The sequence below is a fragment of the Orbicella franksi genome, chromosome 14, assembly GCF_964199315.1.
Source record: "Orbicella franksi chromosome 14, jaOrbFran1.1, whole genome shotgun sequence".
Lineage (NCBI taxonomy): Eukaryota > Metazoa > Cnidaria > Anthozoa > Scleractinia > Merulinidae > Orbicella > Orbicella franksi.
Window position 1 is genome coordinate 19601777 of NC_138158.1, and position 12001 is coordinate 19613777.

General features: G+C 38.0%; 1 protein-coding gene across 1 annotated transcript; it reads left to right on the forward strand.

Moving 5' to 3' along the window:
- Window positions 1–432: 432 nt before the first annotated feature.
- Window positions 433–11644, forward strand: LOC145467864 (gamma-aminobutyric acid receptor subunit beta-3-like). Its single transcript, XM_081451472.1, has 8 exons — window positions 433–648; window positions 4525–4652; window positions 6350–6417; window positions 6844–7055; window positions 7698–7780; window positions 8880–9002; window positions 10004–10362; window positions 11317–11644. Exons 1-8 carry the CDS (start codon window positions 569–571, stop codon window positions 11566–11568), a joined length of 1305 nt encoding a protein of 434 aa, XP_081307598.1. The 5' UTR covers window positions 433–568; the 3' UTR covers window positions 11569–11644.
- Window positions 11645–12001: the final 357 nt, after the last annotated feature.

Sequence of the window (12001 nt, forward strand, 5' to 3'; positions counted from 1 at the left end):
GTCAATCCCACGGACGTGTGTCAATTATTACAGTATTATTTTATGAGTGTGATGATCATACATTGATTAACATTAACGTACACTTTTATCAAACTAAATAAGGTCGTATTTCTAATGGAATAGCGAACTAGAAGCAATGATGACGGCACCGTAGCACATTTGTAACTACAGTTTCGGTAAAAAAAAACCTCACCCAATAATTGTTTATTCTAATTGTTTTTTGAGCTCCAGGTCAGTCACAGTTTTATCTGAAAACTGTAGGTCATGACTACAATACCTGGGGGCGGTTTATATAGCATAATAATCATATAATCATACTAAACTGAAATACTTTCGACCAGAATTCAATTTAATTTTTTATACCAATGTATTTATTGCATTGAACATAACCTAGACATGCAGATTTTTAAAATGTTAAATTGCATGCGACAAAACATCGTTAAATATTTATCTGGTGGCAATTAAGTGTCAGAAATTTCTAATCAACATCATGTTGCCCAGGTGGAACTGCCTAGGTTCATTTAACTCTTTTTAATCGCGACTGTGTCAATGCTACGTTGCAGCAGTCATGTCCTTCTTCGTAATTTTGTTTTGTGCAACGATATTTCTGCATCGAGCTAAAGCTTCCTGTCACAACATCGTTAACAGGTAAATATAACCGTACTCATAAATTTGGTATGTGATATGTGAATTTAAAGCTGCATCGATCAACAAAGAAAGAAGACACGTAAAAATCATTTAAGGTTGGGCATAAACTTTGAAGCGATTCCAAACAATACGTTGCCAAGCAGAAATTACTCGATAAAAAGCTGCACATTTTTCGAAGTTAGTGATCGGTATTCGTAAATTTGTCCAGCTTTTTTTTAGGCCCGTGACATCTCTAGAGTGACTTGCACTGACTCGTCGAAAATGGTTGCCGTACTTTTAGTAAAATAGCAAGACGACTTTGAAATTAGTGTCAAGTGAGAATTTGAACTTTCAGCGTTTGTAACTGATACATGTAGTTTAGATCTGAGATCTTCAGAATTTACCAATACCTGAGAAACGGGCTCCATTTAGCGAACAATTTGACTAACAACTGATGTTTTGACACCTCCATCTCAGTAGCCCTCTAAAACTCTACAGTGACCCAGGAGGAATTAACTGTAATCTTTTGCTCGAGCTGTTAACGGTGAATTGCCGTGCAAAACTACACGGGCAAGTTACTTCTTATAGCTGCAACATCATGAATGAATTCAATCCAGTTATGAAGGGTATTTTAGAAGAGTAATCTTAAGTCGGACGTTCTCTCTAAGGCAACTCAGGACCGCTGGGAGGTTCTTTGTTATGAACCTTATCACACTAACTGGTTCAGTTTTTATTACAGACTGCATATTGAAGTTAAAGACTAAGATAACCATGGTTATGTATTATGTTCTCCTTCAAGGAAGCAAACTTTACCAGCTACACTTATTTAAATAACAAACACCCCTGTCAATAATTGATTAGATATTGACTGTTCAGCAGTGCACGTATTAACAAGTAATTTTGCATATAGTTGTTAATTTCTTATTTCATTGATAGGAAGAGCATGTCAGGTTTCGTTTGCAGTGTCTTTTCCAGTGAAATAAACCTTTTAGGCATTCTGTACTTTGGCGGGCTGGCGAGGAGTTCGAAACCTAATGAAATTTTCGTTAATGGAAAATAAAATTCAGAATCATTTCCTGATCAACTTGTAATACGGAAACATTCTAAAAACTTGAATACTTTTGTCGTAGTTGAGATTTGGCAAAATCGAAGATTTTTTAAAAGATCACAACCTTCCATAATCTGTTGCAGTGAAGACATAACCTAATTTTAATACGAAATGCGTTAAATAGAATTTCTATTTGTTTGAATGCGGGTGGTCTACTTGAACTTGGCCGGGGAAGTCTTTAGTAAACAAAACAATTAAGTGGCAGTCTCTCTAAAAGCGGTCCACTGCATTTCTGGTCGGAAAAAAGTTTTCCCTCAAACTTTTCTCAGTGAACTATCTTGGGTCTTAAGTAAATGCAAAGACTTACGTTTTTGCAAATACGTCAAAATAATAATTTTTAGAGCTCAAAACAATCATGGCCGGAAAACGTAACGCCTAAATTTGAGAGTTCCAAGGACGGAAAATTGCCTAAATTGACAAGCTCGCTTTTTTAGGCCCTTGACATCTCTAGAGTGACTTGCACTGACTCGTCGAAAATGGTTGCCTTATTTTTAGTAAAATAGCAAGACGACTTTGAAATTAGTGTCAACTCCCACTGAGAATTTGAACTTTCAGCGTTTGTAACTGATACATGTAGTTTAGATCTGAGATCTTCAGAATTTACCAATACCTGAGAAACGGGCTCCATTTAGCGGACAATTTGACTAACAACTGATGTTTTGACACCTCCATCTCAGTAGCCCTCTAAAACTCTACAGTGACCCAGGAGGAATTAACTGTAATCTTTTGCTCGAGCTGTTAACGGTGAATTGCCGTGCAAAACTACACGGGCAAGTTACTTCTTATAGCTGCAACATCATGAATGAATTCAATCCAATTATGAAGGGTATTTTAGAAGAGTAATCTTAAGTCGGACGTTCTCTCTAAGGCAACTCAGGACCGCTGGGAGGTTCTTTGTTTTGAACCTTATCACAATAACTGATTCAGTTTTTATTACAGACTGCATATTGAAGTTAAAGACTAAGATAACCATGGTTATGTCTTATGTTCCCCTTCAAGGTCGCAAATTTTACCAGCTACACTTATTTAAATAACAAACACCCTCGTCAATAATTGATTAGATACTGACTGTTCGGCAGTGCACGTATTAACAAGTAATTTTGCATATAGTTGTTAATTTCTTATTTCATTAATAGAAAGAGCATGTCAGGTTTCGTTTGCAGTGTCTTTTCCAGTGAAATAAACCTTTTAGGCATTCTGTTCTTTGGCGGGCTGGCGAGGAGTTCGAAACCTAATGAAATTTTCGTTAATGGAAAATAAAATTCAGAATCGTTTCCTGGTCAACTTATAATACGGAAACAATCTAAAAACTTGAATACTGTAGTTACAAAGATATATTTTGTCTTAGTGGAGATTTGGCAAAATCGAAGATCTTTCAAAAGATCACAACCTTCTATAATCTGTTGCAGTGAAGACATAACCTAATTTTAATACGAAATGCGTTAAATAGAATTTCTATTTGTTCGAATGGGGGTGGTCTACTTGAACTTGGCAGGGGAAGTCTTTAATAAACAAAACTATTAAGTTCTGCATAGTTCTGTATCATCTTTACTAATTACACAGCATGGCTTATTGGAAATCACCGCCATCGACTCTCATTGGTTATCTATTGTCCTCTGTTCGTTGATAGAACACGACCAAGCGCACGTCTCTCTTGGAAGAGAGAATTTCTTCTTGATTTTGACTCACAAATACGTAAAATTATAGGTTTTGGATCGCAATCCTTAAATAGAATGTCTACTAAACCGTGGGTAGGGATGGTCAACTCGGCAGTGCCTCGTCGACCTAGCTTTGTGCTCACAGAGAGCTCGGGCTCGTAGTCTATTTGTTATATTACGGAAGAGAGACCAACTGGTTATATTATGGAGTTGAGAGGTTATTTAGCTAAAAAGAGCAATATAGGATGTCGTTTAATAGGGTTTCTTTGGCATGAAAGCATCGCTGACAAGTAACAAGGGCATTGGGCGTAAGCCAAAAGGAAAAACACTTGTCAAAGATCATGATAGAGACATTACTACATCATGGAATAGCTTTTCATTCATAGAACAAAAACAGCAACAGCAACAACAATAGCTCTCAGATAGGCCTCCAGGAGTTAGCTTCTAAATAGCTTAATCACTGGGATGAAATTACAGGGAGGTTTTAAAAAATATATATTTTAGGACTAACATTACGGAGCAGGTGTAAGCAGTTGCTAATTAAAAAAAAAAATTATAATTTACCCTTTCAAACCAACTGGTATCGTAATCACCCAATGCTTTAAAAGCCGGATCATAATTACACGACATTTCAAGAACAACCTCACGAGTCTTTCTAAGGAATATTAGAGTTCTATAATCAAAAGGCCGTCAACAGTATGGCCATGAAGATAAATGAATTTATACCTCCATAAACTGCCTTCACTGCTAATTCTTGCCAATACAATTACAATAATCCTATACTTCACACCTGCGTTAAAAGGCCATGATCGCGGGATTGAGCCGAAAGAACGTCTGAGCGTAATAAAGGCTAACTCAGCATTAAAATAGTCCTGCTCACCATAAATCTGCCATTGCTTACCAAATTTGGACAAACTGTAGTGAAACTTCATCCGCAGACACGAGCTCAAAGCATCCTATTTATTTCCATACGTTTCTAATAGCGTTGGTATTTGGTTTTTATTAGGGCTATTGTCGATACCTGTTTGCTTCACGATATTTAGCTGAAATTAACAATACTTCGTGGTATAATCATAATGTATTCCCTTGACAAGGACAAGTTGATTACCGTTTATTCCTTTCGACATTTAGTTCCAAGGCGACGAGCTGGCTTGTCGGAAACGAGACTATACCTCCGATTACTGAACCTGAAAATGCCTCGGACATTTTAGAGGTACTTTTTCAAAACTACGATAAACGATTGAGACCAGGGCATGCAGGTAAGAATTATTGTATATACCAAATATAATTGGACTTAAAGCATGAGCATTTATTAGGGGTAGTGAATAATCCTTCAAAAACTATGAGTCTCGCAAAATTTTCGTCGAATTTCACGGGTCTCGCAGTCCCGTTTGTTTCACAAAGCTGTCTCAGAGTTTCGATTTTTTGCAAGACTAATTAAGAAAGTCTAGAAGTCCCGATTCGTTTGTTTCTTTGTTTGTTTTTACAATTGACTTCCAAACGTCTTAGAGTCTGAACGCCTCGCACTGGCATTTAAAACACTTTGAAGTCTCGGTCTGGCAATTTCAAAAGCCACAAATGTCTCGGGCTTGCAAGGAAAATCGCTAGCCTCGCCTGCTTATTAAGTCTCGCATTTATCATTCACCACGCTTACTTGGTCGCAGGGTCGTGAAGATGCAAAACATTAAAGGACTCTAGGTCACCGAATCTCAGGCAATTCTGCTTATTTTTGTCAACTATGCGCTCTAAAATTTAAAGTGGCAGAATCTTGGCCACAAATCAAAGCTAAGAAGGATGATTTCAGAGCAATTGATACAAATTGGCATAAATTTAAAAGATTTCTGGCCGATGTTTTTCAACTTTACCCAAATGCATATCCGTTTTTAAAATCTTCTCAAATTGTTCCCATACACGCCAGTTTTTGGCTTTCTGCGTTTCTTTTGGCTAACATTTTAAGCCGTTATTGTGATATCTATTATTATATTTCAGTTAATTCCATGTCCAGTTGATAAGGGCTTAAATTGCCTAAAATTCTATGACCTAGCCCCTTTAAGGTGGCCGAACACAGTTTGCTAATGCAATTCAACGCGCGCACAAGAATTGCAAAAAAAAGAAAAACATGGTGTCAATACAGCGATCATTTTATTTGCGCAATACCCGCGCTATCTTTACTATTTTTCTTCATAATTGAACACAGTGTATTGATGATGTTAGTCTTTTATTACAAAGGTATGTTAGAAAAGGTAACGATGCAAAGAACCCAGTAATTTTGCGATTGAATGTGGAATGGCTTTCTCGAAAATACGCCTATTTCTCGAGAACCACTCATTAGAATTTCACGAAATTTGGCACGAAAATACTTTAGGAAATAAGTAACTGGAGTACTGAAAAAAATTTGAACTTTAACAAAGGAAATTCTAAATATTCCAGTGAACCTTCAACAAGGGATAATTAAAGATCTCTGTTTAATTTTTATTAAAATAGTGTTAACTTGTGAGCGTCGTCAAAAGCTTGTTGCATGCAAATTATAAAGAAAATCTAATGACTAGATTTTCTGATTTTCTTCTCCGGAAAAACCGATTTTAAAGCCTTGTTTTTATTTATTCGTGTTGCCATGGCAACAGCACATACGTCAGCTTAACAATCAAAAAACTGAAGTTTGTGTTGTTAACTTGCTTGCTGCCATTTTTGGCGGCCAAAGGATCAAGGGTTTTAGAGAAAAAGGTGAATGAAACACAAGTATCAAAAACTGTGTTCAGCCACCTTAATTAAGGACCGTCACTTCGTTTTGTCATTTAATTATGTACGTGCCTTCTCCATTATTGTCCTACTTTTTGTGATTATTTCACTACCTATAACTCTCTTGCTTGCCTGCTTAAGTTACTTCCTTGTTGTTTGCTTTTTTTGTCCTATTTTCCCTTCCAAATAACAATAGCCTTTGAAATCTTTCTTTCAGGAAAAGCACTTAGAATTACAGTGTCGCTTGGGTTTTTGTCCATCGGAAACATTTGTGCTGAAAACATGGTATGGAGTTTCTTAACCAGGCTCTATATTAAGGGAAACCTCAGTATTACATTTCAACTGATGAAAATGAAAATAAACGCTAACAAAAATGAGTCTTTGGGCTTCACCTTCACATTGCTCTCAAGTTAAAAAAAAAAAACAGTTGTATTGTGTTGAAATATGCCCGGGAAAATTGTAATAGTTTCATTGTAACTTCATGTTTGGGTGTGCAATTTTTTTTTTGTCTGTTTGTTTGTTTGTTTGTTTGTTTGTATGTTTGTTTGTTTGTTTGTTTGTTTTTGGCTTATAACAACATCTCGTGGATCGGACAATCTAGTTTTCTTTTAACCTAATAATGATTTTAACATGACATCGAAATATCGCAAGTTTAGTCCATAGTCTTTGTATTCTATTTTGGCAAAGGATCAATTTGAACATGTTTTGCAGGAATTTAACGTTGATATATACATGAGGCAGATTTGGAACGAGTCCAGGCTGACCTTTGGCAGTAGAGACCACGCCCTTATTCTACAGCATGAAACTCTCGATAAGATATGGTTGCCAGACACTTACTTTGAAAACGCAGTGAAAACCCATGTACAACAAGAAACACGCACTGTGGTCCTGTATGGAGACGGCTTGATAGTTTTCTCTCAGAGGTATATAAGACGAATGTCTTCATCTTGATATTCTCGAATATAAATAGTGTTTAACCTAGTAATATAAAATGTTGCTTTATACACTCTTTTATATATTAAGAATTTCAAGAAGAAACCCTAGGCTAAGATTTTGAAAAGTACACAATTTTTTGTTGTTGAAAATTTGCAAATACAAGACAACGATATGTTTTTAACTAAACCGTATCAAATTCTTCCTTTCTTTAAACGGCAAGACTAGCCCTACCCCACCCCCCCAAAAACAACAACAACAACAACAACAACTTCAACAACAAAAACAGGCCAGGCTTATTACGTTTCCACAAGTAGTGGTGCGTGTTGTATTAGGCTCCATTGCCTGCAGTCTAACGCCAAAATTACTTTAACCCCATCAAAGTCAATAAGTGTTATATGCATTAATCTCAGAATATTCACAAAAGTATTTCCAGCCTGAAATCGTCGATCCGTATTTGACTTTTTGCACAGTCAGCCTCCATGCATCCACCCTGGTGTTCTATACTAGACAAACGACAAAGCACCATCACTGTCATCGGTGTACGGCTTATATATTTTGCAGTGTTTTAATTCTCCACAAGGTAGTCCCATCAACTGAAATCTAATTGAGGGCTTCATTTACCTTTCCAGGGTTACGATAACAGCTACAACTTTGATGAATTTCCGCGCTTATCCAATGGACAAACAAGTTTTCAGATTAGACATCTTGAGCTGTAAGTATGTAAGTAGTTGTTTCTCGGTAGACCCTAGTTCAACTCCTCGGTCATGCTTGTAAATAGCCAACTGATCTGCCTCCTGCCAGTTGGGATTTTTAACCATGTTATGTTCATTTGCATTACTTGTTTCATCATTTGGTTTCATTGGCCCTGAAAAGCCCCATTGGGGGAGAGGTCAATTAGGATATGTATATTTTTTGTATGTATGTATTTTTTCCCTCTGTTCGAAGAATGAAACTTGTATTACATAAACTATTAAACAATTAGATCATGAGCTCGAGATTTCTATCGCGTGGTAGTTGGCGAGGGCGCAGCCCGAGTCAACTATCACGAATAGAAATCGAGAGCAAATAATCTAATTGTTTTAGTATAAATCTACTAGTTGTTCAATACTTTATCTAAATCCTCTTCACAGACACCTCGAAAACGCAAAGAAGCGGCCGTCATTTTGTTAACAAGGGCACACTGCTACGCAACCCACTATCTATCACAGAATAGATAGTGGGTAGGATAGCCAATCATAGAACTGCATTCGTGATAGAACTCTAGTAGATTTATACTAAAAGCAGATAGAAGTTTATTTCCTTTCAGTCCAGAAGTGGATGTTGGTCGCTAATCATGACTGTGGAGCCACAGTTTCTCGTTTACTCGCACACGATCCGCTTGCTTAAAATTGTGATATCTTCTCTTCTCACCGTAAGAAACCTACGCTTCAAAGTATACAATAAACATGACTACGCCAGCACTTTCTGATTACCAGTTTAAAGGAGGCCGATGAGTGTTTAAGAGGAGCGTTTTTATAAGCATAACAATGAAGCAAGCTTGATTACTACGTGGAAAGCTTAACGGGACATCGACATGATAAAGTCCAAACTGAAAGCCAAGAACTGCAACCGTGGACAGCAGTACACCGGCAGCATTTTCGTCTACGGTCTCTTGCATCATTGTATTTAGTTTTTAATTTTTTTTGTAACCGTCGAAATACGGTTTCAGGGGAGGAAACAGTAGTTATTGTGTAAAGTTATTAATAAAGTGTGCTTTTTACGTAGATTCAAAAAATCTTTCCTTTAATATTTTTTTTTTCGTTTTTTGTTAGATGGAAGGGATACCAAGCAACTGAACTACAGAGGAGCAAACATTCAGCTTTTGAACAAAGAGATGTCTGAATTCGTAGTAACCAATCAAAGCATAGAGTACACTGTCAAAGAACTTTTTATGGGTATGAAAATTGCTTTATGTAGTTCAACTTTGAAATGAAAGACAGTCCTTGAATTTTGGCTTAAAATACCTAAATAAATCAACAATGCCTATTTAAAATCATCTTGGTCTTTTCTCTAAGAGCTATAGTTAACTCAAATGATACCTTTGACCGTCGATTATTTCCTCTTAGAATAGGTTGTGGATGTGATTTAAATGATAGCTAAGGACCCGTCTACACTACGCCGGAGAAATTTGAAAACGCAGCTTTAATTCTACTGCTGGGTCTACCGTCCACACTAATCCGTCACGAAAACGGAGCTTTTCGAAAACTGATGTAGTCACGATTGTCATGTGATTTCCCCCTGCCCGAGTTTTCCTCAAACACAAATCCAAAATGACCGGTGATTGTTGCGGCGTTTTTAAATTCCTCCGGCGTAGTGTGGACAGAAAACGTTTAATGCGTTTTCAGAGTGAAACCTCTGCTTTCGAGTTCCCCCAGCGTAGTGTGGACGGGGGCTTTTGGGTCACAATTTTAACAGTCAGCTGAGTAACGCCACGTTTTTAAGATCACAAATATGAAGATATTTACTGATAGCTGAAAAATATAATGGGCTGAAAAAGTTTAAACTGATAGCAGAGAAATCGCCGTACATTTAGTTGTTAACTGGATTATCTCCCGTCCAGGTAAAGGATTGTATATAGTCTAAATGTTAAAAGGAAAATGACTCAGGAAAACTTTGGTGACATAAAAGAAGCTCAGTCACGGTACATTGAGTTTCCTCAAAATTACCTTAAATGGAAGAAAACCTGAAAATAGTAGTTTACTTAGATGGAAAAATACCAAAGAGATAATAATGTATCATAAAGGAACAAGGATGGCTAAGGATGGAGAAGATTAACACCGATTGAAATAGACGAATTAACTTGATGCGCAAAACGTGACGTAGCTCCTTTCAAAGCCAGTTAAACGCTTAAAGACTTAAATGATCGTAATTGACGGTTACCATGGTTTCTTGTCAGGTTGCTTTGACGTGCTGACCGTCAAGTTCGCGGCAAACAGAAGAGTTGGCTATTACGTCATACGGATTTACTTCCCTTGTACCCTGTGCACGGTGGTGTCATGGATGGCCTTTTGGATGGACTGCAGAAACGTCGGGGACCGGGGCACAGTGGGTATCACCTCCCTCCTTACTCAGCTGTTCCTGGTCGGAAACATCAACGAGGCCATGCCACATGTCACCTACGTGAAAGCCGCTGACCTGTTCTTGATTGTGTCGTTTGCGTTTACTTTTTTCGCGCTTTTGGAAAGTGTCATCGTTTACAAGGCAGCTGCCTCTGGAAGACAAACCTCTAGGAAAGTTACTTCAAAGAAAGAAAAGGTAAAATTTATTTTGAAACCAATGTTATAAACAGACAGACAGACAGATAGGCAGGCAGGCAGGCAGGCAGGCAGGCAGTCCGATATACCCACGTTTCTCTCATGTTCGTCCTCTCATTCTCGCTCATCTAAGAAACTATTTATAACAGTAGGGAGAGATATCAATCAGGGAATTATCATCAGTGAACTTATGTGGAAATCCACCAGAAGTTCGAGTAACAAGTGGGCAAAAACTTTGTACCAAGATTATTTATTTACATTGCATTGCAAACTTCTATGCCACTGTTTTAAATATGTTCTCAAAAGAAATCATTTCTAACAACACCAAATGTCGAAAGCAAATCATTGAAGTTCGTATAAAACACTTGAAAGTACTGGTGAAATGGAACTGATGAGGAAATTTTACCTGTGTTTGCACAATGTCTCTGAACTTTGAAATTTATTTCCCCGACTTCCCATGGGTAACTGTTTTTGGTGTTATTTCAGGCAAATATTTATATTTTTAACTTTTAGAAAATGCAAAAAGGACCGTATTATTCTGGTACAAGGTCTTTGTCCACTAAAAATTGAACTTGCTCGATTTCCTATCGGATATTCTTTTCTGCAAAAAATGCCTAAACATGCGTAGCAAAGCTATGTAATAATATAACAACGTCTGGCTGTTTTGGACATGGAACCATCAATGTCGTGAGAGTGTATAGTTCACTGTTGAAGTTTGTGCTTGTGGTAATATATCAAACACGAAAGACAGCATTTGACCACATTTCCAAACACCGAGAAGAGAGTTGAAAATACGACGCGCAGCGAAGTATTTTGGACAAACTTTGTCTTGAGAGTTTGCTATACCCTCTCAGTTGATCTCAATCTTAGCAAAGAGTGCGCCAGGTGCGTGATCATTACCGTCAAGTCAATGAAATATCTCTGACGCGTTTACGTTTGTAACAAAACATTGCAGGGAAACAAATCCAGGGGGGAAAGCTACGAGATGGCTCAAGAACCAAACGCGTGTGCGGATGGGGTCAGGGCAAACGAAGTTCAGGATGAAATTTCAACGCTGCAAAGGCTTCCTCGAGTAAAGGTTGTCGCAAGTTTGACTGAAAACAAGACAAGAATGGACACTGTTTGGATAGATAGAATAGCTAGAGTGCTATTCCCTTTAGGATACACGATATTTACTGTTAGTTATTTCGTGAGCTATATGACCTAATAATGCTTCACCACTTAGGCTCGATTATGTATGTATAAATGGATAAATGGATACCGGCGAGCTTAATGCTGGGGGGGGGGGGTAACCCTGCGATGGACTAGCATCCCATCCAGGGGGGAGTAGAAATACTCCTAGTCGCTTCATGCTACTGTAACCGGGATAAACTCCGGCCTGAAGGGCCACTGGGCTCGTATGTGGCTCGATTGCCAGCCGCTGTTCGCTGGTCTCTTCTCGAGGAATAACATAGACCAGAAGCGAAAGGGCGAGAAGTTGGGCCTATTCGCCACTCTGCCATGTATTGTATTGTTGTATCTCACAGTTACTGCTGATCGACTTAGAGGGCCATATTCTTTTCAAGGTCGCACTATAGTCACGGATCCTCGTTTTTTCCCCTGATTCTGCCCGCACACCTCGCGCTTGGGCTGTAAAACCG

What these genes read in the sequence shown, in the direction of transcription:
- LOC145467864 (XM_081451472.1), top strand. Translation starts at nt 569, where the DNA reads ATGTCCTTCTTCGTAATTTTGTTTTGTGCAACGATATTTCTGCATCGA. An exon ending in ACATTTGTGCTGAAAACATG is followed by an intron (nt 6,418 to 6,843) that starts GTATGGAGTTTC and finishes CATGTTTTGCAG; the next exon opens with GAATTTAACGTTGATATATA. An exon ending in TTACTTCAAAGAAAGAAAAG is followed by an intron (nt 10,363 to 11,316) that starts GTAAAATTTATT and finishes AAAACATTGCAG; the next exon opens with GGAAACAAATCCAGGGGGGA.